At 37.3% G+C, this 26,098-nt stretch overlaps 1 protein-coding gene across 2 annotated transcripts in view; it reads left to right on the forward strand.

The window, feature by feature from the left end:
- The first annotated feature begins 255 nt into the window (after window positions 1-255).
- Window positions 256-26,098, forward strand: part of lrrc9 (leucine rich repeat containing 9) — a 29,947-nt gene continuing 4,104 nt past the window's right edge. The window contains exons 1-23 of one of the 2 annotated variants that reach the window (XM_016663020.1): window positions 256-455; window positions 919-1,098; window positions 1,191-1,305; window positions 2,708-2,843; window positions 2,923-3,054; window positions 3,134-3,261; window positions 3,879-4,055; window positions 4,130-4,249; window positions 5,514-5,705; window positions 5,798-5,923; window positions 6,854-6,994; window positions 7,637-7,814; window positions 7,899-8,119; window positions 9,023-9,145; window positions 9,239-9,369; window positions 9,455-9,560; window positions 11,375-11,514; window positions 12,642-12,778; window positions 14,145-14,362; window positions 15,749-15,817; window positions 18,244-18,369; window positions 21,242-21,425; window positions 21,988-22,135. In XM_016663020.1, coding sequence (XP_016518506.1) covers window positions 268-455; window positions 919-1,098; window positions 1,191-1,305; window positions 2,708-2,843; window positions 2,923-3,054; window positions 3,134-3,261; window positions 3,879-4,055; window positions 4,130-4,249; window positions 5,514-5,705; window positions 5,798-5,923; window positions 6,854-6,994; window positions 7,637-7,814; window positions 7,899-8,119; window positions 9,023-9,145; window positions 9,239-9,369; window positions 9,455-9,560; window positions 11,375-11,514; window positions 12,642-12,778; window positions 14,145-14,362; window positions 15,749-15,817; window positions 18,244-18,369; window positions 21,242-21,425; window positions 21,988-22,135 — 3,416 coding nt within the window. In that variant the 5' untranslated portion in view covers window positions 256-267. Of the gene's footprint in view, window positions 456-918; window positions 1,099-1,190; window positions 1,306-2,707; window positions 2,844-2,922; window positions 3,055-3,133; window positions 3,262-3,878; window positions 4,056-4,129; window positions 4,250-5,513; window positions 5,706-5,797; window positions 5,924-6,853; window positions 6,995-7,636; window positions 7,815-7,898; window positions 8,120-9,022; window positions 9,146-9,238; window positions 9,370-9,454; window positions 9,561-11,374; window positions 11,515-12,641; window positions 12,779-14,144; window positions 14,363-15,748; window positions 15,818-18,243; window positions 18,370-21,241; window positions 21,426-21,987; window positions 22,172-26,098 lie in introns of those variants that run through there. The other variant, XM_016663021.1, reaches the window with a different exon arrangement.

Consider the following 26,098-nt stretch of genomic DNA (forward strand, 5'->3'; position numbering starts at 1 on the left):
AATTACGAAAATGAATTAGCTTAATGGAAACACGCCAGTTTCGAAAAAAAGGAGAAAACAAACAAACAAATCTAATCTCATGTAAATGTTTACATCCGTCGCTGCTATTATTTTCAGTTACAAGCATATTCACGTGTTATTTTATTTAACTTCTTATTTAATGGAAACACCGCAGTTTTTCGACATTAGCAGAATATGGACAAAGAAGTGCGCACATTTGTAATTAAACGTAACTGCGTTGGTTATCGGACTGGAGCGTTTTAGAACATGCAGCCTTTTCCAGGCATGGATAACAACGGCTGTTTTTGTGTGCATGTGTTTAGGGTTCAGGCCTGGTATGAGGAGGAAATGATCCAAGCCACAAAGCAGACAAAATATTTGGTTCAGTTTTTGTTGGTGGAGCTGGAAAGTGTTGGAAATGTTCGTGTGGAGGAGGGCTGCCCCTTAGACTCATGGTACTGGTTTAGATCTTCATCAACAAGATTCTCACTGCAAAAATACAAAATCTTACCAAATATGGTGGTGTAGTTTCTGGTGCAAATATCTTATTTGTACACTTGAAATAAGACATTACAAGTAACTTTTGAGACTTGTTTTAAGTCTGCAGTTCCTTAATATTGATGGAAAAGTACGGTACTAGTATACTGGTAGATTATTTAACCTTATAACATGGGGAGAGTGTCTGATTATAAATGAAATAATCTGCCAGTGAAACTAGTACTTTTTCATCAACATTAAGGAATTATTTACTAAAAACAAGGCCGTATATCTTGCTGAAAAGTAACTATTAAATTGTTTTTGTCTTTTTTCGAGTGTAGCAATATAGGCCGAGACAGACTAGAATATAATTTTGTTTTTGCAGTAGGTCAAAGCTGCATAGAGCAGATAAAAGCTTGTTTTATGTTTTCAAACCAACAGGTACGCTTCCTGTCGCAACCTGCTGCTCTCCCGCTTCTCTCCATCCGATTACACAAGCTTTAGGATCGCAGACATAAAGATTAACAGGGTTTTCCGCATCCACAATAGCGCTTTGAGGCTTCGCTTTGAAGACAAACTTCACAGCCTTCTTTCCACAGAAGAATCCGTTGTCGCCTTACAGTGAGTAAAGAAAATGACAGCGTAATGCCTTTTAAAGCCTCTGCATATCTACGCTTCGTGCTGTGGAATAAAGGGATGTTTTTTTAAAACAGGAACTACAGACGTCGACTGGAATATTTATTCTACATTGCTGACCCTGAAATAAGTGAGACTGAGGAAACTTTGTTTATTTTAGAGGAGGGTTTCAAAACCACAAACCAAGTGAAGGTGAGCAAGCTGCTAGAAACACCTGAGTGGTTTTGTTTGATACAGATTAATTACTATGAAAATTAAGCATGCAGTGTTTTGTCAAAATGTTCATTATCATTGACTTTTTTCACCATGTCACTACCACAAGATTTTATGTATTCAGAGCAAAAAAGCAAAGTTTTATCAAGTATTTTTGTCCAGTTTCTCGTGCAAATACCTGAGTAGAGTTGAATTGATGCAGAACTAACTTATAAGAAATTTTTCAGAAAATTATAGGAGTTTATCTTAAGTAAATAATTCGTTAATGTTGATAAAAATGTTCCACTGGCAGATTTTTTTTTTCACATTTAAGGCCTTTTTCCAATTTTACAAGTCAAATAATCTGCCAGTGGCTCTAGTGTTTTATTTGATCATTATTTATTTATTTATTTATTTATTTATTTATTTCGAACAGACAAAAGTAAAATCAAGAAAGGAGAAAAATAAAATAAAAGCTAAAACAAATTATCATGCACTTTTATTAAGAAATTATTGACTTAAAACAACCATCTATATCTTACTGAAAAGTTACTTGTAAGTTTTCTTGTGTTCTGACGATTTCTGACGATTAATCAATTAATTGGATAAAAAGCACATTCTATAATATTGGAAGTACATTAACAAATAACTAAATTTCTCTTTTAAATCATAAATATTTTGTTTCCTAAAATGCAATAAAAGTTCAATGTTTGATTATCTGTTGCAAAGGATGCATCTGCTGCTAAAAAAATAAAAAAATAAAATACTTCTAAACATCAACATTGAGCAACTCAGTCGTTTCTGCTGAACTTAACATCAGTCCAGTATAGGACGGATCTGGTGATTAGATTTTGGATTAACTGGTTAATAAATGTGTAGCAAAAGGTGCTTAATGGGAGATTTTATTTATTTTTCTTTTTGCAGAATTTGAAGCAGCTGAAACTATGCCACTGGTGGAGTTCTTGGTTGAACATGTTTATAGAAAAATATTATTTTTTATCTTCAAATGTACTCATTTAATGCTACATGTATGTATTTTTGTACAGTTTCGACTTAATTACTGCTCTTAGTGTGTTCTTACAGCAAATGCCATTTTTTTAGTTCACGATTAATCAGTTCATCACGATTAATCAGATTAATAGTTTCAGGCCTAATAAAAGTGAAGAATTTTAAGGAGCAAATATTTTCATAAGGGACTGTAAATAAATTTATTTTGCTTCGGTTGATTCACTATTTTAAAAATAGGAATATATAAAAAGATCATGTCTTCAGAAAGAGCTCAAGTCAATGACCGCTTAGAGTAGATAAAATCTTTTCTCAACATTCTTGTGCAAAGAAGCAAAGTGTCAGTTTCTTGATTATTATTTTTCATTGATTAACTTGTGTGTTTCTGTATTTTTAGGGTTTGGGAAGAAAGGCTGCTGTCCCTTTATCCAACAGTTTAGCTGTCTCTGAACAACCCAGAATCCAGTTTTTGCTGCAGCAGCCCAACCAATGTGACTCCAAGCAAATGTTAGATAAAATCCCTTTCAGGCACGGTGAGACAGTTTTATTAAAATTACCTGGCTCCTTCTCTCTCCATGCTTTAAATGCTGAAGTCTTATGGTTCCCCTGCAGGCCATGTTATTGTCTGTAAGGTGTTTGTGGGTAACAGCCTGCCTGTTCCTGGTGACCTGGGAAATGGCTTTCCCAATGTCTACTCTGTGTACCAATACTTGGACCCCAGGGGCAGCTCTGCAGGAAGTGATGGTATTCCCTGAACCCAACTCAAAGAGTTTATGTTTGCAGCCGGTCAGTTTCTGTGGATCTCCTTGTGTTTGTTCTTTAGAGAGACCCAAGTCAGCGAGAATGCCTCGGAGCGCTGAGGGTGGGCTCCACCACCGGAGGCAGTGGTTTGTATTTGACCATGAGCTCATCCTGCCAGAGTACATCATACACTTTGAATATATCACTACGGTAATTTGAGTATTTTTTTCCTGACTTATCTTTGTACAACTGACAAGCTTCTGGCATCACTCTGGTTGGATATTTAAGATCTCTACACTGCAAAAACAAAAAAAATCTTACCAAGTATTGTTGTCTGGTTTCTAGTGCAAGTACCTTTGCCCACTTTAAATGAGACAAAGCTAACTTAGAAGTAACTTTTCACCAAGATACAGGAGCTTGTTTTAAGACAGTAACTCCTTAATATTCATAAAAAGTTCTAGCTCCATTGGCAGATTATCTCACTTATAACATGTCTTGTTATAAGTGAATTTTAGCTAAAAGCAGTCGAGATGCAATTTGCCAAAGTCCTTTAATCAAATAATAGTGGGGGTGTCAAGATGTGTAATTTTTTTATCGGATCAGTAATTCAAATGTGGGAACACAAATTTTGTTTTTGAACATTTTTGCTGTTGCGTGTTGTAAAATCCAAAATGTCTGAAAGATATTTTGCCCAAATCAGCTGCATGATTACTAAATTCAGCTCAAACATGTCATTAAAGCTCAGCATTACATAAAAATAAATGTATGTTTTTGTTTTACTGTTAAAATCAGCACTGACCAACCTGAACATGTTGATGGGTTATTAGAACAGAGAAGACCTGAGCCGCTGTGGACAGAGGGATGTTTCTCTTTCTGAAGACGCCACCGCGGACGTCGCCGCCCTCAGCATGGATCCCACTCTGAAGCCGCAGCCAAAACTGTTGAGCCTTGATGAGAGAACCCTGCTGAGTGTGGCCAGAGCGAACACCCTCAGTCAGATCACTGTAAGGCCTTTGAAGGTGTTTAACTCTTTTCACATCCCTCTCTGTGATCCGTCACTGCTGTGTTGAATCTGCAGGTCCTCAACCTTCATGGTAACAGTCTGAGTAAAATCAAAGAGATTTCCAGCCTCTCAGCTCTGAGACATCTCACCATCAGCTTCAATAAGTTCACACGCCTTGATGACATCTCTCACATGGTAAACATAGTCATATAAAATCAATGTAATAGTGTGTATAGGGCCACCCAAAAGGACTAATTTGAATGATATTGCGGCAGTTTTATGAGAAACTTTTAGAGCGTCCTGATAGTTCGGTAGACTCGGTTCAATTGGAGACCAAAATTGCAACATTTCTTACATTGCAGCTGGTGTGGTTCGCTTTCACACTACACTGTTGAATGATCCAAATTTCTTGAAAAACCTCTTCACCTCCTCACCTGTGGTAGCGCTGCGGCAAGAACCACTGAAGGAAATGACTCAGAAACCTCTGAAGAACATGAGCATAACTTTCTTTTTCACGAAATGTAAACAAAAATGGGGTAGTGCCAAATTTTAGCGTTTGGAGGATTTCTCTTTTGTCTTTGGCAGAAAACCACAAGGCATTTTTCCTGCAAGGTCTAGCCTCACGCATTTTAAGATGTATTTACCCAGAATGCCCTGCATTGTTTTCCATCTCTGGCGTTTGCACATACATTCAAACTACGCCAAAGTTCACGTCAACCGAACCGAGACCAAGGTTTGTAATTGGACCAAAGTTCACTTTGTTGGTCCACATCATAGTTACGTCTTCACAGCCAGACATTCTAGACAAACAACTAGAGTTTGATTAAAGTGAACTAAACCGGGCTGGTGTGAAGGTCTGCCCTGTTTAGTTTGCCTCTAGTTTGTTTGTTTAGAACGTCTGGTTCATTTGGGGAAACAAACACATCAGAATTCGCATCAATCGAACTCATGCAGACCAAAAGAGTGAAATCTGGTCCGCCTACAAACCTAGGTTTGAAGTGAACTCTGACACTGGTTGGCATTCATGCATATGTGAATGCCAACCAGACCGCAGATCGCTCCAAAAGCAGGAAATTGATTGCAGTGCAGGGCATTCTGGGTAAATACAAACAAAATAAACATGTGCTAGTAGGAGAAATGACTCGTGTTTTTTACCAAACACAAAAAAGAAATCCTACACGCGCTAAAATATCAGGCCACTCCATTTTTGTTTACATTTTTTGAAGAAGGAAGTTGCACTCATGTGTTCTTCAGAGGTTTTTGTGTCATTTACTGCAGTGGTTGTTGGTGCAGCGCCACCACAGGCGAGGATGGGAACAGGTTTTTCCAAAGGCTGAAAATACAACAAATGTTGCAACTTTGTTTCCCAATCAAACTGAGTCTACTGGACTATCATGTGTGAAAAACCCCAGACACTCTGGAGGCAGAACGAATAAAAACTTGTTGCCTGTTTCCTCAGCCCAACCTGGAGGTTTTGGACGCTAGCTTTAACGAGCTGGTGACTCTGGAGGGGCTGCAGAGTTTAGGGCAGCTCCAAGAGCTCAACGTCAGCTGGAATAAGTTGACCAAAGTCCGAGAAGACACGGCCGTGTTGCGGAAACACACTCCTGCTTTACAGAAACTGGACACCAGATATAATCCATGGATCAAGGTGCAGAGCAGGGTGAAAAGTTTACTGTCACACGCAGCATGTGAGAACTCCAAGATTTAAAGAATGTGTGAATGTTTTTTTTTTATCTCCAGCCGGAGGCGGTCAAAATGACCATACTGGTTCGTATTGCAACCCTCACACACCTCGATGGAGCGATGGTAACAGAAGAAGAGGCAGAGGAAGCTCGTCACATGGCTGCTGACGTCAAAATCAGCCAGGTGGAGGTTTTCTGGCCCTTTTTTGTGTGTGAGGGCAGCAAAAATGTTTATGAAATTAAAACAAATTTAGGTTTTGCTACATATTTAGTTTGATGCAAAACTTTAAAACAACATGAATCTCATCGTTAACTTTGATTTCTGTGCACATCTTGGAAGTTGTTCCAATATAAAATGAGATCATATTCAACGTGTGGCAGCAATGATCATAGCTCTTCTATGTAGGCAGTGAAAAAATATTTTCCTTTATTTATCCCACGTTTCAGATCACCAAGCTAATTCCAATATCAGACAAAGAACCTAAAATTAAGGGAACAAAAGCTATGTTAAGCAACCTGGTTATATCTGAGGATGATGCTTAAAGGGGAACTATTATGCAAATTTCACATTATAAAAATTTTGCATGTTTTATACTTCCATTTGGGTCTGTACTCCTAAAAACAGCTCAAGCACCTAAAAGCTTGACTTATTTTTGGCAATATGTAATTTTTTTTTTGGTGTCTGGAAAATTAACCATTTCAAAAACCTTAATGTTTTTGAAATTCGCCGTGAAGCTAAAACTGCCATTTGAAGAGTTTACATATTTACAGACAAAGATTTATTTGTGAAAATGCAAATTATTTTGTACAGTTTTGACTTAGTTACTATAAGTATGTTATTTCAGCAATTGTCCTTTGTTGAATATGTATACTCCAGTTAGCAATTAGTTGATCACTAAATTAGTTGATTATTATTTCAATAATAGATTTATCACCATTAATCTGATTGATCGTTTCAGCTCTAGTTTGTAGTTGTGTTGTGTTTTTAGATGTTATTATTCTGCAGAAATAACAGTCTGTCATTGCTCTGGTCGAGTTGCTGTAAGGTTTCTGTATGATGAGAGCAAACAGGAAGGGGCGATGCTGGTTTTAGATTTGCTGGCTGTGCTTGTAGGCGGCCCTTCTGGCCCAGTCCCGTACCAACAGCGAACGTCCTCGAAGCCTCAGCCTGCTGTCCACTGCTCAGCTCATTTCCAGTTTGGGTCCGGCTCCCTGGGGTCCCGGCAGAGAACTGGAGTCCGACTGGATGGCAAAGGTAAGGTGCAGCAAGAGGACAAACCATAAGTTGTGTTCAGCTTGACCTCTTGGGTAGAATATACGGTTGGAATCAGATATTTGTATACTTTGAATAAAAAGAGACATATTTTTTTCCTTACTGTCTGAAGTTAAATCAGACTAAACCTTTCTTGATTTAGATTAGTCAGAATCACCAAAATTATTTATTTTTGATAAATGCCAGAAAGCTTGGCGTGAATATTTTTTAGAAATCTTTTTGAATTACTTAAATTCAAAGTTTAGATACATTTGATCATTTCAATAATTGATTAATCATGATTAATCGATTTTTAAACTGTCTTTTAAACTGTATGACTTGAGTCAAATGTTTTGGGTTTACTTCCACAAACATCTAATAGATTAACCAACACATCTGAGTTAATTTGAGTCACAAACTTTTGAATTCAAGTAAACCAGAAAAAAAGTTCTTGCTAAGTTTTCTGTCATTTAGGAAGTAGAAATAGTTTGGATAATTCTAAGCTAAGTCAAGAAATGTTTAGTTAGATTTAACTTCATTGAGAAATAAAAGGTGGATGTGTTTCTTTATGTAAATTTCTACTTTTATAAATATATATATCTGATATGTCCTTTTATTTGCCTGCGGTCGTCAATTTTTGAGCAGATCACAACCTTGAACTTTGACAACCAGAGACTTTTCAAACTGTTCAATCTGAGTAAGCTGGTGAACCTGCGGTGGGCCTCTTTCAACGACAATAACATCTCCAAACTCAGCGGCTTGGACACCTGCCTCAAGTTAGAGGAGCTCTCCATAAAAAACAACTGCATCAGCTCGCTCAACGGTTCATCCAACTCTCAACATCACTTCCTTTGATCAGCTCAGACTCTGTGCCTATATGTTTTTATTTTCCCTCCTGTTTATTTAGGTTTAGCAAAACTTCCATGCCTGAGGAAGCTGAGCATAGATGGGAACAATCTTAAAAGTCTGGACTGCCCAGTTCTGAACCAGCTGCCCTCTCTGACTCATTTCTCTGTTGAAAATAACTGCATCACTTCAACGAGTGGCATCAGGAGCGTTCGCTCTCTCCTGGAGCTCTACGCAGGAGGCAACCAGATTTCCACATCGAGAGACATCTACTTTCTTAAAGTGAGGAAAAATAGTTTAAAATACAGGCATGCGGACAATTAACTGCCTTACAATTAACTGTTGATTAATAATTTATTAGATTAAAATGAGTTCCAATTGATTAATTAACAACAGCCTTCTAGACCCTCTTTTAATGTGTATTTCAGCCGCCATCCAGCAGAGGGCGCCGCTGGTCATCCTTAAATGGAGCCAGACAGTCGACATAGAATTAAAGATGGCGGTGCCATTATACCAAAATGGAAAATAGAAAACAGTCCAAGAAAGAGTCCGGTTTGGGATGAAAAATTCACTTTATGCGGTTCTGTTTTTAAATATAAACACTCGACTAACAAGTTTCACCTCAAAAGCGCCGATTCAGCAGAGACGCTGCATGACAGAGCGGCGTCAGCAGATTATGAAAAATGTAGCCCTTCATTATGGAAAGAGTACGAAGGTGTATTACGAGCCAGTGTAGATAGAAAAGGGGAGCAAATTTCCACCAAAAAACAAAACAGTTTTTTATAGAAAAATCTAAAAATTTCTGAGGGTTTTCTTGCAATCATAGACTGGTGGAGCTCAGAAATGTCATTGTTTTTTAAAAAAAAAAAAAAATTTCTGAGATTAATTTCAGAATTTTTAACTTTTGGAGCTGAGAAATTTCTGAGTTTTTTCTAGAACATTTCTGAGATTATTCTCTAGATTTCTGAGGTATTTTTGGTGGATATTTGCTCATTTTTTCTATCCACAATGTCCCAAATACACCGTTGTGCAGTCGGCCCTCTTCATACAAGAGAAAAGGCAGGTTTTTAAGAAAATTGCCTATCAATTAATCATTAGTCAACTAATACATCAGTCTATAACTTGCATCCCTATTCAAATAATTAATTTATTATTGACATGTCTAAACTCACTTTTTTCCTTTAGGCACTGGAAAATCTAATCATCCTGGATCTTTATGGGAATCCCATAGTGGACATACTGGAAAACTATCGAATATACGTTGTTTTCCATTTACCGTTCCTTAAAGCTCTGGATGGAACAGCAGTGGTATGCTCCAAAAACCTACAACTACCGTATCATCTCACACCTTACAACACTTACATTAAGTTTTATACATTATTTTGTTTGCGTTTTCTGCAGGATTCAGGTGAGTGTGACAGTGCAAAGATGATGTTCAAGGGAAGACTGACCGCTGACTCTGTAGTGGAGAAGCTTGGCCACTCAAACTACAAAGAAATCACCCATCTGAGCCTGCAGTCCTGCTCCATCAGGTACGAATCTGAAACAGTCGAGTTTGACATTTCATTCACTCCCACAATGAATAAAGCTTTCAAACCTCCTTCCCCCGTCCCACAGGATGGTTGATCTGTGTCCAGACTTATTTACTAACCTGTGCAAGATCAACTTGGAGCAGAACAACCTCACATCCTTTTCAGGCCTCATCCACCTGCCCAAGATCAAAGTAAGAAAGCATACCAACTAGGGATACAAGTCAGTCTAAAGTTTATTAATCTTATCGTTTGACAAGCAAGTAATTGTTGGACGTCCATTTTCTTTAAAACTTGAGTTTTCTCTAAGGGGCTGATTATCTTTCTCCATTATGCAAAGGGCAAAATTTTTCATGATACATTTTAAGAAAGCGCATTATTCTGACAATTTTTGTGTAAATACCAACTGGATAAACAGGTTATTGTGGTTTCTTATAAGTATTTATCAAATAGCAAATCAGTAATTTTTGAATGAGAAGGTGACTGAAGGAGTTGGTCGAGTGTTTTATGTCAAAATAGAGTCGCATAACGTGCATTTTGTATCCCACATCGATCTCTGTTTGGACCATTTCTCTTTCCCGTTCTGATTTGGCCGCCATCTTTCTTAATGCCTCACTGGCTCTACTTAAGGATGACCAGTGGCGCCTTCTGCTGGAGGACGGCCAAACTACAACAATAAAAGAAGGTCTAAGCCAGTGGTTCCCAAACTACGGCCCGCGGGCCGGATCCGGCCCACCTCCACATTTGGTCCGGCCCCCTGAACAATACCAGAGAGCATTCAGATTTTTTTCATATACTGTATTTTCCAGACTCTAAGCCGCTTATATGTAGATTTTTCTTCAACCACCAGGGGGCTCTTTAGCAGGAAAAGAATCATTGGAGATCAAAATTGGAAATAAAAGAAGAAAGCGCCCATTAAAACGGAATTAGGTTTTAAAATTTGAGAATGTTGTTGATCAGTTAAACAGCATTGAGGGGAAAAAGAAGATTTTTATTTTTTTTTTTAAATAATACTGGGATCATTATGAGAATTTGAGGTATAGATATTAGGATCCAGTAGGTGGCAGTAGTGCAACAATAATGGATGCAAGCTGCTGTTGAAATCTAAAGAAGAAGAAGAAGAAGAAAGCGCCCATTTTCATTTAGCACATGCTAGTAGCAGACACGAAGGATCAGCACTTTTACTGTTACAGTTACCGTTCATAAACTACCGTAATCAGTTCAGTTAAGTCTAAACTTGGCAACTTTTTCTTTTTCAACTGAAATAAATGTGATATTCAATTGACCTGTTATGACTCAAACGTTGGCTGTCCGCCCCCCTCTGCTGCTGCTGCATAGTTGTGGAAAACCTGAAGAGATATCTGCGGCTTATATGTGCATGTTTTTTTTTTTTTTTTTAAACTTTGGGGTTGTGGTTTATAGTCCGGTGCGGCTCATAGTTCGGAAAATACGGACTATAATCCTTCCTGGATTGTTTCTGTGAAGAACCCAGAGAGGATTATTTGGTTATTATTTATTTCCTGTCACAAATGTTCAGCAACTTATTAAAGTGATGATTTTACAAAAAAAAACTGTACAAAACAAATTAAAGTTATATTAAAATTATGGACATAATTAGTCATAAATGGGCTGAAGAACTGAACAGAAAACCCTCCAGTGAGTCCGGTCGCAAGGCCGCGTCTTTGGCTGGCGTCCTGACTTTTGGTGAAGAACCCAGAGAATGTTATTTGATTGTGCTTTCTGGAAAACAATACATTTTTACATTGAGGCACTTCTGCAATCGTCACACTTTTTCTGCTACAAAACTGACTCCGGCCCCACCAGAGAAGGGAAAAGTTATGTGGCCCTCACAGGAAAAGGTTTGGGGACCCCTGGACTAAGCGGACGTTATTAGTTAATCGATTGGAACTAATTTTAATCTAACAAACCATTGATTTAATTGCTTGAATCCATAATACAGATTCTTCACAATTTAATAAAGAAACTTTTACTAACTCTTTTATAACAGATTCTGTATCTAAACCACAACCACATCAAGTCCATTCTGCCGAGGCAGAAGACTCTATGTCTTCGGTCAAACAAACAGATTCTGCACAGCAAAGTCAACTCCAGTGGGTACGGCCAGCAGAGCTCATCCAGATCTAACAGGTACTACGATAAAAACGCAAAATTAAAAGAAGTATATGACCATTTTTACAACTTTTTCTTTTAGGTTTGCTGAAAAAAAGTCAGCAATCACAAATCAGCTAAGAACACATGAAAAGTTGCCTAAAATTGAGGCAGCGTCCGTTCTTTCTGGAACTAGATCATATCATTCATATGTTATACAAACTTTAACTTTGTTTCTGATCAAACACATAATTTTAATACAAATGGTTGTTACTGAAGGATACAGTAACAGAGAAAAATGAAAAAATTATAGCTCCAAGTGCTAAAATAATCTGCCAGTAGGATTAATACGCTTTCATCAATATTAATCAGTTATTTTATTAAACAAGCGCCTATATCTTGCTGAAAATGCACTTGTAAGATAATTTGTCGTATATCAAGTCTACTAAAATATTTGCACTACAAAAGCAAAATCTTACGAATTATTTTTGGTCTAATTTTGAAACCAAATATCTTAATACACTTGGAATAAAACAAAACTAACTTAGAAGTAACTTCTCAGCAAGATATAGGAGCTTGTTTTACATCAATTATTCCTTAATATTGATTTTTAAAAACAACATACTTGTTCCACCGGCATAAATAATCTGCCAGTGGAATCAGTACATCAAAAAAAATCTATATTTTGGAATTATTTCATTAAAACTAGCTCCTATATGTTGATAAAAATGTACTTGTAAGTTAGTTTTGTCTTCAAGTTACATACGATATTTTCACTAGAAAATAGACAAACATACTTGGTAGGATTTTGTGTTTTCAGATGGTGAAAAACAAACTATTTGTCTTTTACACACCATTAGAGGGCAGCCCTGACCAGACAATGCAGCCGGTATGCGTCACAGGACTGGCAGCTTTTCATGCATTTTAATACAAATATCAAACATTTAAAGGGATATTTTCCATTTTATTTTAGGCGAAATGTTAAAACTGTCAATATTTTTTTTTTTATCAATATACAAGGAGATCTGTGAGAGTTGCTCCTTTGTTTGTTTGTCCTGCGATTGTTGAGAGTTCCCTGCACCTGTAAGGCCTGTGCAGCTGAATGCAGCAGCGGGAGGCAGAATGAGGCCAGAGCTGCTAACTGGTTTTCTGTGACTGTCTTTAAGGCTTCCTGGGCCCGGCGTCGGCCTGGAACCACTGATGGGGAGCCTGGAGGTGCTCCATTTGAGTCACAATGGCATCTCCAATATGGCCAATCTGGAGCTCAGCAGGCTCACCAATCTTAAAGCGCTCTTCCTCCAAGGTGCGTATGGTTCAGGTTGTCCCCTTCCCGCTCACAGCGGTCAGGACGGGGTGAGCCGTAAAAGAGCAATGCCTCCCATGGACCGCAGGCCAGCTGGATGACGGGTCACGAAGAAAAGAGAGACTGACTTTCTTTTCAACAGCTTTTGAAAGCTTTTCATTGTCGATGTGTTTTCTTCGCCCACCTTTGTGTTCTTATTTTCTGACTTATCTTGGAACATTTTTTGTTAGCTTTTCTGTGATTTCAATTGTTTTTTCTGCTGTTGTTGTTTTACAGCTGCAGTTAACAAAACTCTTCATACTCTTTGTCTCCTCTACGATTTTTCTTCTTTCTCACTTTTAAATGTTTCAGATTGCCAAGTGAATTTTAAAGTCAGACAAAGATACACTGCAAAAACACAAAATCTTATCTTATTACCCTTAAAAGAAGACAAAACTAACTTACAAGTAATTTTTCGACAAGAAATAGTAACTTGTTTTATGTAAATAATTCCTTAAAATTGATGAAAAAGTGCTAGTTCTACTGGTAGATTATTTAATTTATCACAAGACGTTTTTCCAATGTTAAAAGTGAATTAACCTCCCATGTACACTGTAAAAAATGTCTTCCATTTACGGTAAAATACTTTCAGCTGTGGTTGCCAGAATTTTACTTTAAATTAGACTTTTTTTACAGTGTAACTTGTACTTTTTAACTTGAGAAAGAAACAAAATGACTTTATTCATTAATGAAAATATCAATCCACACCAGAACCTAAAAACTGTTGAAGCCACAACCACTTTCAAAAAGTCCTACTTTTGTCTTATCAATGCCTGGATAGCTTCTCAAACGTTTCTTTGTATTGTTGTTGTAAAATGTTTTCTCTTTGGTCAGCAGTGGCTTTTGCCTTGTAACTTTCCCACTGATAATATTTTTGCTCAGTCACTATCTTGTTGTTATATATTGACCATGCTTCAGATTATGTTCTGGTTGCTCAGTTTTTAGCACCAGCTGTTTCAGTAAATCATAGAATTGTGCACATTTAAATTACGAAGATACATTTTATTTGTAATTTAAAAACTCATGTTTTTCTAAACAAAGTTGTTGAAGTTGTTTTTCAGCTGTAACAAAATAGATGTTTCATGAAAGCTGCAGTGGAATTCTGAAGTTTTTTCTTCAGAATTCTGAGAAAAAAAATTCTGAGAAAAAAATTCAGAATACAGAGAAAAAAAATTCTGAGGAAAAAATTCAGAATTTTGAGGTTAAATTCAGAATTAGGAGATTAAAGTAAAAAAAATGTATTTTCTCTTTTGCTCAGTGACGCTAGTAGATAATGTTATCACAATACTTCCTTACTTTCTGCATTTATGTATTTTTTCTTATTCAGATAATGAAATCAGGCAGGTGGAGGGTTTGGAGCGACTCTACAAGCTCAAGGAACTCGTGTTGGACAGAAACCGGATTAAATTGCTTTCCAAGGACTCGTTCATGAGCCACAACTCCCTGCAGGAGCTGCACCTCGCCGACAACCGCATCCGGGAGCTGAGCCACTTCAGTACGCTGACGAAGCTGCACAAACTCTTCCTCAACATGAACAAGCTGCAGGTATTCTGTCGTTTAGGAGAATTCAAATGAAACCGCAGATCCAATCTAAAAAGAGATTGCTTGAGTCTCCAAAGGAAGGTCACAGTCACCTTTTGATTTACCAACTTTTTCCTGATTGCTTTACATGTGTCAGATGTTTCAGAATGCATTTTATTCAGTATTACTTTTTTCTGCATTTGCAAAGTAGGCATAAAGTATAGTAATCATGAGCTATTACCACCCACTGTTGTATGCAAGGGGTAGTATTAAGGAGAATCAAGTTTGATTGAAGGTCATGGCGGTGCGTATGAAGGCAGAGAGGAACAATCAGGACAACGTGTAATCAGCTGCTCAGCCTGAAGCTCCTCACCCAGGGGGAGTGATTTGCACTTTTGTTGCCTCTTCCTTTCTCCCCCTCACTTCCTTAATGTTTTCCTGCATTCAATTAAGACATAAAACACAGCAATCATCCCGGAGCATCGGCGCTCGCCGTGGGGGGTGTCGAGTCGCAGCGAAAAGCCGGGAATCAAAGACGGGCCCCCGCCCCTCCGCGGCGCGCTGCGTGCCCAAATTCCCATGAGATTAACGCGGGCTCACACGTGTAATCTCTTCCATCCTCTATCCTCCTAAATTCTGAAAGGTTCTGCCCTCATGCATGCATACATACAACTCCATTATCGGCACCGCAGGCTGCAGCCAAAGAGGAGGAAAGGTTAAATCACACAGCCGTGGAAAACACTGCAGCAATCTTACCAACTGTTTCTGTCTAGAGTCTACTGCAGATATCTTAGTGCACTTGAAATAAGTCAAAACTAACTTGCAACTAACTTTTCAGCAATATGTAGAAGCTGACAAGTTCTGCCTGATTTCATTATCTGAATAAGAAAAAATACATAAATGCAGAAAGTAAGGAAGTATTGTGATTACATTATCTACTAGCATCACTGAGCAAAAGAGAAAAGAAATATCAATATTAATGATTGACAAATCATTAATATTGATGAAAAGATATTAGTTACCCTTTCAGATTATTTCACTTGTAACATGAGAAAAATGTCTTGTTACAAGTGAAATAATGTAATCAATATTAAGGAATTATTAACTTAAGTTAGTTGTTAGTTATTTTTGTCTTATTTTAAGTGTACTAAGACATTTGTACAAGATACTACTGAAAAAATACTTAGTAAGATTTTGCGTTTTTGAATGTAACGATGGTCATTCTAGTCAAATAATAGTTTGTTTCACCAAACCACTGGAAATGACTTCATGCAAAATGAAAGCCAGTTATGTCTCATTTCAAATGTACTAAGACATTTTCAATAGAAACTAGAACAGAAATACTTCGTAATATTTTGTGTTTTTGCAGTGAAGGAGAAACTTCGTTGTTGTTTCTCTACTTTTTTGCAGGACATCACAGAACTCCACAAATTAGAGGTTCTTCCCTGCCTGACCGAACTCTCTGTATCTGGAAATCCTGTAAGTTTCACTAAGTTTTAGTTTGTCATTAAACCAAATTAGGTTTTATGAAGAACTACAGTTTTTTTTCCTCCACTGGGATGAGCTTTCAGTGACATGAGTCCACGATCTGCCAGTCACAGGACACTTCACTTCACTCTTTGGGTTCCCATATTTCAAAGTGATGTCAGTAGGGCGGCCATCTTGTTTAACAAGCGTCTTTTACAATTCAACGATGGAGTATTAGTGCCAGTCTAAAACTTTTTTTTTAAATTACAAGAGTAAAGTCATATATTACAGTAATACAGTTGAAATAATGCAAGAATAAAGTCATAATATAGGGAAAATTAAGTTGTAATTTTATGAGAACCAGGCCTGTCACAATAAGCAATAAATCAATCACATGATAAATTAAATCAAGCTTAATAATTTCCATTTGCGTGATTTATTGGTTTTCTCTTTTCTCTTTTTCTTCCAAAAACTGGATAATAAAACTTTTCAGTTTGGTGTTTTGGTCTCATTCAGCTCTTTTATTGACAAACATTTTTGATTGCAGACACTTTATAATTAATTTTATTTTAGATTTATCTTGGATATTTAAAATGTCTTCCAGTTCCAGTGTTAAATATTTCTTAATATTTAAAATTTATTGATCTTTGAGAATGTGTTCTTGCAATTAGTACTTGAAAATGGTCTCATAACAATATTATCGTTTAACTTCTGGGACAATATATTGTCCAGCGAAATTTGTTATTGTGACAGGCCTATTTATGAGAACATCAACACAAAAAATAACAAAAAAATAATTATCCAAGCTTTTTTCTCTTTGAAATGAATTTTTCTGGTAATTTTAAGACTCTTCTTGTAAAATTGTGTCTTTATTCTGCTAATGCTATGACTATATTCTCATAATTAAACAATAATAATCATATTGTTACAATTGTTATACTCACAGAAATGAAAGCCACTTTTTGAAATGTATTTTTTATAAGAGAGCGAGAGAAAAAAATTAGATTTTATTCTTAAGCCGTATCGTCCAGCCTTACTTTGAACTCACAAACAAATTATCTAAAGTATGGTTTACAAGCTCGGTTTCTCACGACCAAAATCCCACACTCCAAATTAAGTGATTACAGGATGGGCCGTCTGCTGCGCCTCAAACCGCCTGGCATCAGGGACCAAATGCTTCGGCACCATCACCCATCTGGAGTCTGCAGCTCCGGTCCGCTGCTCTCCACGGGGTCAAACTCAGCTGTGGCAGCTTTGACCCCATTCCCTTTCTCTCCTCACGGGGCGTTGCTGCTGCCAGAAGCAGCCCAGGAGACGCCGTTTCCTGCTCCTTTCCATGCATGTCTGGTAGCAGCAGCGGCGGCATCCTGCAGGAACAGGAAGTTCAGGCGGGTTTGCTCTGTGACCAGAAGGCGCCCTGAGCGGCAGCTGTCAGCTGGGTGCTACTGGCACCCACAGCGCAAAAACACAAAGTCCTACCAAGTGGGTTTTTGTATTTTCCAGAGCAAATACACTTGAAATAAGGCAAGATTAACTTACAAGTAACTTTTTAGCAAGATATAAGAAGAAGCTTGTTTAAAGTAAATAATTCCTTAACAGGGCAGTTTTGTGTGTTTCAAGGCACATTGTGTCATTTTATAGCACAATCAAGTAACTATGTTAACTTTAGCTGTTATCAACTATGATTTAAAATAAATTGGGCCTTTGTCTCTTTAAAAACTCCTGCTCTTTCTGAAGCTCCGCCTTCAGGAAGTCATTGTAACGTGGCTCCTTTATTAACCCTTTAACGACGTTTTTACCAGCGTTTCACTGAGAAGTAGCTCCTATAATGAGCTCAGCTGATGCACAGTTCCACCAGATGTTTGCTAATTACTGCTGGCTAGTCTGAAGGAGCAGAGTGAGGGAGCAGCCTTCTGTGAGGCAGAAGTTCAGAAACTTGAAAAGTATTTCTTGTCTAGTTTCTAGTGCAAATTTCTTAGCACACTTTAAATGAAAGAAAACTAACTTACAAGTTGCAATTCAGTACACTATAGGAGCTTATTTTAAGTTAATAATTATTTAATTTGATATATAAAAAAGTTCTAGTTCCACTGCACATTATTTACTCATAAAATGGGAAAAATGTCTTAACAGTGAAATAATCTGCCATTGGAACTAGTACTTTCTGTTTTATCAATATTAAGGACATGTTCACTTAAAATAAGCTCTTATATTGCTGAAAAGTTTGTTTCACTTTATTTCAAGCATAATAAGATATTTGCACTAGAAACTAGACAAAATAATACTTGGTATGCACCACATGTCTTAATCTGCAGCTACAGTCTGTCAGGTTTCAGTTGCATATTGTTTTTTTAATTTGAGTTAATAGCAGGGTGGTTTGTTCCCAGGATGTTGTTACTGGTTTAACTGGTTTGTGTTTGTCTTCTGTCTGTGCTCAGGTTGCCAGAAACTCTCAGCATAGATTGGATGTTGTTCTGCATCTGACGGAGCTGGAGGTGCTGGATGGAATCGCTGTCACTGCGGAGGAACGGAAGAAAGCCGAACTCCTGTATGAAGATCAATATGTAAGAGACGAACAAATCAAACAGAAAGTAGAGAAATATGCAAATATCATGCATTCATACTAATTTATATGTATTACCACTCCTGTCTTAAGAACAGCTGGAGGACATGTCGTGTTTCAGTTCAGTTACATTTACCTGAGTAACTTTTTGGAAAAAAATTACTTTTGGGAGTATATTTACTAATGATTAATTGATTACTAAACTAGTTGGCGATTATTTCTATAATTGATTAAAACTTCTGTTTGTTGCTCAAAGTTTCCCCCAGAAAACTTGCTAAGCCCGGTGGTTGAGTGCTAGTTCAGTCAGTCATCCAGCAACCCGTCATGTTTTTGAGTTAAAAAATGTTTAAAGTTGAAAGGAAATGTTAAAATATCACTTGATAATTATGTGTTATTGGAAGATTAATACCTGAACAGCAGCTATAAAGTCTTAAAAATGCAAACATTTTAAAAAGACCTAAATAAATAAGCAATGCCTTAGCCTGGTGGGGGCTCAAGTAAAGCCTGGTGGCCCGCCAGGCTTATAATAAATACACTGGGGGAATCCCAAGCTGAAGAAAACACAGCTGAACCCCATAAGTTGCTCCTGGCTCATCGATAGACGTAAAGAGATATCATCAACATAGCTGTGAAAAAGAACATTTATTTCACTTAGACTAAATCAGAGACGAAGAGGAAAACAAAACATCAACAAACAAACGTCCAGATCGAATGTTAGTTAAGCCCAGATGGTACTGTGTGAGTTTGGCTGATCTGCGGTTGTAATGAGGAGCGGGGGCCGTAATGCAGCTCTGAATTAAAAGCAGCCTGAGCCTGCTAGCATCATCCTGCTGATTAGATGAAATGTGCCCGGCCCATAATGCACCAGTGAATTTAGCCCGTATTAGCCGGGTCACAGCGACTCTGTCTGCTCGTTAATCGTTGGTATGGAAATGACAGATCGCCGATCCCGTGTTTCCTCATTAAAATACCCAAACGTCCTTTTAGTGGCGCTCATCAATGAGTTTCCCGCTCAGTCTATGGCTGCTGCTGCTGAATCTGAACGTCGTTACTGATGAGCAGTAATTACTGTTTCCCTGTAAGATGCTTATATATGTGGAACAACAAGCAATCCAATCACCAAGCTCTCCCGGATGGGTGGGTGGAGGAGAAAATAAAGCATATGGGTGAAGCTAAATGCATTAATCTGACCCTGTTCGCACTTAAAGGATCATTTCATACTATTTCACTCATGCTTTAAATCAGATTCGCATTCTTAAACCCATAGCCAGGGCTGGACAATATGGCCGACAAACAAATCACCAGTTACATTTGCTCAATTACATTTACTTGAGTAACTTCTTTTTTTAGATGTACTTCTATGCATATTTTTACTTTTACTTGAGTAATGTTATTATGAAGTATCAATTTCTGGATACTCTCTCCATTGTGAGTAACTTCACTGAATGAAAAGCAAAATTTACCAGACAGAGACCTGCAGTTTTTGCTAAAGTTTTTTATTGAAAGAAACTGATATGGAAAACATTTCATTTGCCTGATTTGGTTATTTTTTGTTACTTATATGAATTATTGTTATTTTTTTACTTTAAAATACCTACATTTCCACTTTACTTTATATTTTGTTCCATCTGATGTATTTTTTAAATATTAAATGATTGATAATTTGATCTTTACTTGAGTAGACTTTTTACCAAATAACTTTTTTACTCTTGATTAATTTCTTGGACGGCTACTTTTTACTCTTACTTGAGTAAAAATATACTGAAGTACCATTAATTTTACTTGATTATGGTTTTTGGGTACTCTACCCACCTCTGCGTATCATGATACAAGCGTTTAATTTTAGTCAATATCAATATTTATTGATTAATTTTTGTTATAAATCTGAAATACTGGCATCCTGAGTCAAGAACTGTTTTATCCACAGGAAACACATGAAGATTGCTTTTTATTTTGAATTAGTTATGAGGCACACAGTGGTGGAACCTTAAACTGCTTCTGTGCCAGTTATTCAACAAGTTGTTGCTAGGCAACCAAAGAGAGAGAGAGTTGCTAGGTAACCGAAGAGTGAGAGAGGTGATACCACCAACTTTGCTTAGCTGGCCTAGAGAGGTTGAGTAGCTAAAGCTTTAACAAAAGGTAAAACAAAAAGCAACTTTTACCGAAGTCAGCTTTTTTTATTAAACTTCACTAAATAGAGCAAACATTTTTGAAAAACTTGCCCCAAATCCTGTTCTTATTACCGAAAATAAATTTGTCCAGTCTAGCCAAAAAGAAACAGAAAACTAGGTGCTTTTCTGTTAATACAGCAAATGTGTAAAATGTACGACAGCTTATTAGGGCTATTCTAAAAAAGAGGAGTAAATTCCCCCTCCCACCCCCAAAATAACTGAAATTTTCTAGAAAAAAAGTGGAAATATCTGAGTTTCAAATGTTAAAAATGTCCGACTTTTAACATTCCAGAAGTTGGAAATTTTTGAGATTTATCTCACTATCCGAGTTTTTTTTATTTGGTTTTGGAAACTCTCATTTTTAAAAAAGAATCAATGATAAAATTACCTTATCTGTTTTATATCTACAAAAATATACATTCTGGAAAAAACATCAAGCTACTTCACATTACTTTATTTGCTTGATTTTGTGGTGTCAAATTCTTTTGACATGACAATTTTGAGCCATATGACATAAAGTTTCGACACGCCTGAGCTGTAGGCTTTCCTCTGCCTACATCTCCCAGAATGCTGTGCGGTTGTGGATCAGAATTCATTGAATATTCTTTGAGATGTATTATCTATTGATATTGATCACATGTCTGTCATGATTGATTTATTGTCCAGCTCTATTTAAATGTTTTTAAATATTTTGTGTTAAAGCAAAGCGCTCAGCATCCTGGAGCTCATCTCCCCTCCGCTGACGGTTCTCCACCTGGACAGGCCCCTGTGCTGCTGCACTGCACCACTCTGAGGGGGACGGGTATAAGCAGCGGACAGTACAGCATCGGCCGCTGCACCCCGCCAACCAGCGCAGACGACAATCAGCACACAAGCCGCATGAAGAGTGAGCATGCAAGAAAATGATAAGTTTCATTTAAAATAGATGATCTGAATTATGTTAGCCTGTGCAACTTCACTACAAAAACAAAAAATGAGATGGTTTTGGTCAAGTTTCTAGTGAAAATATCTTTTAAATAAGACAAAACGAGCTTACAAATTGTCAGAAATACGTAGGAACTGGTTTAAAGTCAGTAATCCCTTAATATTGATGAAAATAATTAGTTTCTCTGGCAGATTATTTCACTTGTAACATGGGAACAATGTCTTCTTATAAGTGAAATAATCTGCCAGTGAAACTTGGTACTTTTTAAATTAATATTAAGGAATTATTTACTTAAAACAATCTCCCATAACTTCCTAAAATACTAAGAAAGATAAGTTGATTTTGTCTTATTTTTAAGATATTTGCAGTAGAAACTTGACCAAACTTGTTGAAATTTGTTCAATTAAAAAAAGCACAAACAGAAAATGAATCCATGAGGGAGCAGATAGTTTTCACAGCTAAGTAAGCCGATACGGTTACCTTCGACTCTCTAATGCTCAACGTGTTTTGATCTCTGAATCAGGTCAAAGGCAAAAAACGCCAAGTGCGGGTCGGCGCAGCAAACCTGACTCCAACCTGAAACACAGCAAGAGAACGAAGAGCAACGCTCCGACCGCAGAACCGCATTCTGACGGCAGCTGCTCCGGTCGCAAGCAGGACCAGAACCACAGGTTCACTGACTGAATCAATAAAAACAACCAGACATGCTTGGCTTTAGTTTCATGCTGTAATGCAACAGGTGATAAATCAAACTTATTGATTTATGAATTTTTTGGTTTTTGAAGATTTCATTTTGGAATATCCTGATTTTTTGCACTCCTTGGGTTTCCATAGTTTAGAGTGATGTCACCACCTCCAAGGCGGCCATCTTGTTTGACGTCTTTTACAGCTTCTATTTATTTACACTTTAAATTCAGGTCGAATCTATGATGAAATATTAGCACCAGGCTAAGATTACTTTTTGTTAATTAGAAGAATTAAGTCATGTTAGCAGAAGAAAGTCGGAATTTTATAATAGCTCCAATACAAAAATGAGAAAAAGTTAAAATGAGGAATATTGAGCATCTTGTGATGTTATACTTCGGTTTTACAGATAATAGTTAAGAATATTTATGTTTTGGACACATCAGCATATGTTTTACAAACTATTCTTTGTCTAGTTTGAGTGCAAATATCTGAATACAAAAATAACTTACAAGTAACTGTGTGGTATGAAACAGGAGCTTGTTTTAAGTCAATAACTACTGGCAGATTTTTTCACCTTTAACAATATATTTTCCCATTTTTATACACGACTGAGTATTTTGAAGAAAGAATCACGTGAACAGAGTTGGTCACATCCCATCCGATAACGCTAAAAACTTTACTAAAATAACACTTTTAAAAAAATCTTTCTGCAAAAATTGCATCTTTTATGCTAATATTATGACTAAATTCCCATAAATGAAAAGAAATGTTCTGCCGTACAATTAACAGATTAAATAAAAACACTTTTTGATAATATTTTCTCTCATTTCATTTAGAAAAACAGTGAGCAAAAAGGAAAGTCTATTAAAATCAGATCTGGTATGAACAAATGTCAGATTTTATTTTAAGCCGTATCGCCCAGCTCTAATTAGAAATGAATAACTCGCTTTCAGTTGGGGGTATATCAGGTTACTGGGCTCTGACATGCAGCACATTCCCTTCAAAATCTCTGACTTAATTTTTTTTCCCACATATGTGGATCACTAACCATGTAATCTGAGGATGAGAGGTATTGGTGTCATTTCAGCCCCAAACAATCTGCAGAAAAATAAAAAAATAAAAAAACGCTCACAGATGGAGGAGCGTGTGAGGCTGGCAGGCTCCATCCATCGGGTCAAACGCATCCCCAACAAGTGGATAATCCAGCTTTAGGACACCTCTCTGTGGACAATAATCTGCGGTCACTCAGATGAAGACGTAATCTTGAATAAGGTCCAAATGGATTTCAGAGATTGTCGGTTTCATGTTGTTAGCCTCTTTTTGGAAAGCCAACCCCAGTCATGTCACCGACGGCGCATTTATGAAAGACGTTTCTGTTTGTTCATCATTGATAAATCTAATGGAAAATATGGTTATTGATCAAACAAAGGAATTCAGTTCAATATAGTTTATCTATAAAGCAACATTTCACAATAAATGTCTTTTGAAAGCACAATAAAAACCGATCCAATTCATGTTGCAATAAAAAATTATAAAATTTTATCAACTACTGTGATCTCATTTGTAGTGCAAATATTTTAGTACACATCTTACAAGTGACTTAATTATAAGCAATTTAATTACAAAATTACCTTTTTTTTGTTTCTGTGCTCCAGTTAACATTTAATAATTTACTGAATTAGTTGACAATTTTGATTAATCACAATTAATCAAAAAATAATCGATTAATCATAATTAATCGGATTAATCATTTCAGTTTTAGTTATTTTTAAATTATAAGCGAGATGCAGAGTTTAAATGGGTGCAGTAACACTAATGAATATGTTTTTGTCAATGTGAATTTGGGCAAACTTTATTGTCAAATCTTTCACAAATAGATGCTTCAAATATACATTCAGTTCACTCTGAGGAAAATACGCTGCCATTTTTATAAATGACAAAACTGACATTTTGTCAGTCTTTCCTGATAAAGCAGGAGGGTACACTGCAAAAAACAAAAAAATGTTTGTCTCCTTACCAGTGCAAACATCTTAGTACACACGCAATAAGACTAAACTAACTTAGAAGTAAGTTTTAAGAAAGCTGTAGCAGCTTATTGGTTTAAAACAAGTTACTACATCTTGTTGAAAAGTTACTTGTAGGTTAGTTTTGTCTTATTTCAAGTCTTGGTGCGTTCACACCAAAAGCGTTTTGAGCGTCAGACGCGTCTGGTTTACATTCAGAGTCGATGTGGAGGCACATCGGGGGCGGCATATTGCGACTGTTTAGTGCGGCGTGATTTGAACCGTTTGTAGTGTTTCGAGCGTTTGACGTGTCATGAGCGTCCAAAAGAAAGCAACAGCTAGAGCTGACACGCCTTTGACGCGCCTCCATATAGACTTTGAATGTAAACCTTGAATGAAACGCTTGGTGTTAAACAAAATGTCGAGCATTCATAGTGCACACTCGTCGAACTTGAAGCGTCGGGCGCGTTTTAGAGGCAACACGTTTGGTGTGAGCGCATCATAAGATATTTCCACTAAAAACTAGACTAAAATTACTTGGTAAGATTTTGTGTTTTTGCAGTATTCAAAAGTCCAAACATGATTCAGATACTTTAAATAAGACAATTCTAAATTAGAAGTAACTTTTCAGCAAAATATACAAGCTTGTTTTAAGTCAATAATTCCTTAATACTGATTTTTTTTTTAAATATTAGTTCCACTTGTAGATTATTTCACTTACTAAGACATTTTTCCCATTTTATTAGTGAAAGAATTGCACTGTTATCAATATTAAAAAATTATTGACTTAAAACGCACACCTTTATGCCACTGAAAAGATATTTTCACTAGAAAGTAGACAAAAATCCTCTGAAAGACTTTGTGTTTTTGCAGTGTAGAGTAAAATTTCCTGTCTAGTTGTTTCCATATTTTTTCCCTGTTTGGTCCAGAAGTGCCACCAGCTGAAGCCTCAGCAGGATTAACGTGATTAGTGCTGTTAACATGACCGCTAGGTGTCCTTGTAGCTCCAGTAACGCCGCTAATCAGCCCTTGGTGATTTTTTCCTCCTCCAGCTCTGAAGCGGTAACTCATCAGTTGGAGCAGCAGATCTTGCTCTTCCATTTTGTTCCTCCTGGCTTTGCTCGGCGTCCAACAGCAGAACCGCTTCTGCAGAGGAGAGAAATGAAAAGCTCTCCCCCAAACAAGCTTCTCTAATGCATGTACTTAACTTCACTTAATTTGTTTTAATTCCCAGCATTAAGCGGGGCTAATGACTTCGCAAGTGAGTGCACTGCCATTACCTTGCTGTGCCTGACATCAAATGGCAGCTGATGGACTCAGAGCACAGATTTGGGGGCTCAGTGCGAGTGCTCTAATGCATTAGGTATTGCAGGGGATAATTATGCTTTATTTGTGTACAGTATGTGCACCATGGATGTCATAAATATAACTATTTCTAATTCTGCTGTGAGTAGCGGGAGCTTATAGTGGACATACCGCTTTCCAGAGTGTGTTGCAGATCTGCATATCTGTCAGTGTTTCTTACATTAAAATGACATTAGCATAAAAAACGTGAATAATTCATCACCTTTGAGTGAACCCAGATGCACCGCTCTGTGTGTCTTCCCCTCGCTGCGCCACGTGAGTGAACCACATGGCTCGTAGCTGGTTTAATGGGATGGAATGTGACAGGTTATGTTTTCATGGGCCTGATATGGAGCGTGGCTCGGGAGGCGGAGAGGAGGCACTGGCTTATTCGCCGCACTTGTGATGTACATTCATAATTAGAGATGTTTGTGCATGTTGTGAATCAGTTATAGATGATGCCACCCCCTCTTTTCCCTGGTAGAGTCTTCACCACACACACACACACGGCCTGTATGGCGCCCATTACTGCTGGTCCAGTAGCGCTGTGCATTTGCTGTGTCTGTAGATTCAGAGCCACCATTAGTCTAAGACTGAATA

Source organism: Poecilia formosa, unplaced genomic scaffold, assembly GCF_000485575.1.
Source record: "Poecilia formosa unplaced genomic scaffold, Poecilia_formosa-5.1.2 Scaffold400, whole genome shotgun sequence".
Classification (NCBI taxonomy): Eukaryota; Metazoa; Chordata; class Actinopteri; order Cyprinodontiformes; family Poeciliidae; genus Poecilia; species Poecilia formosa.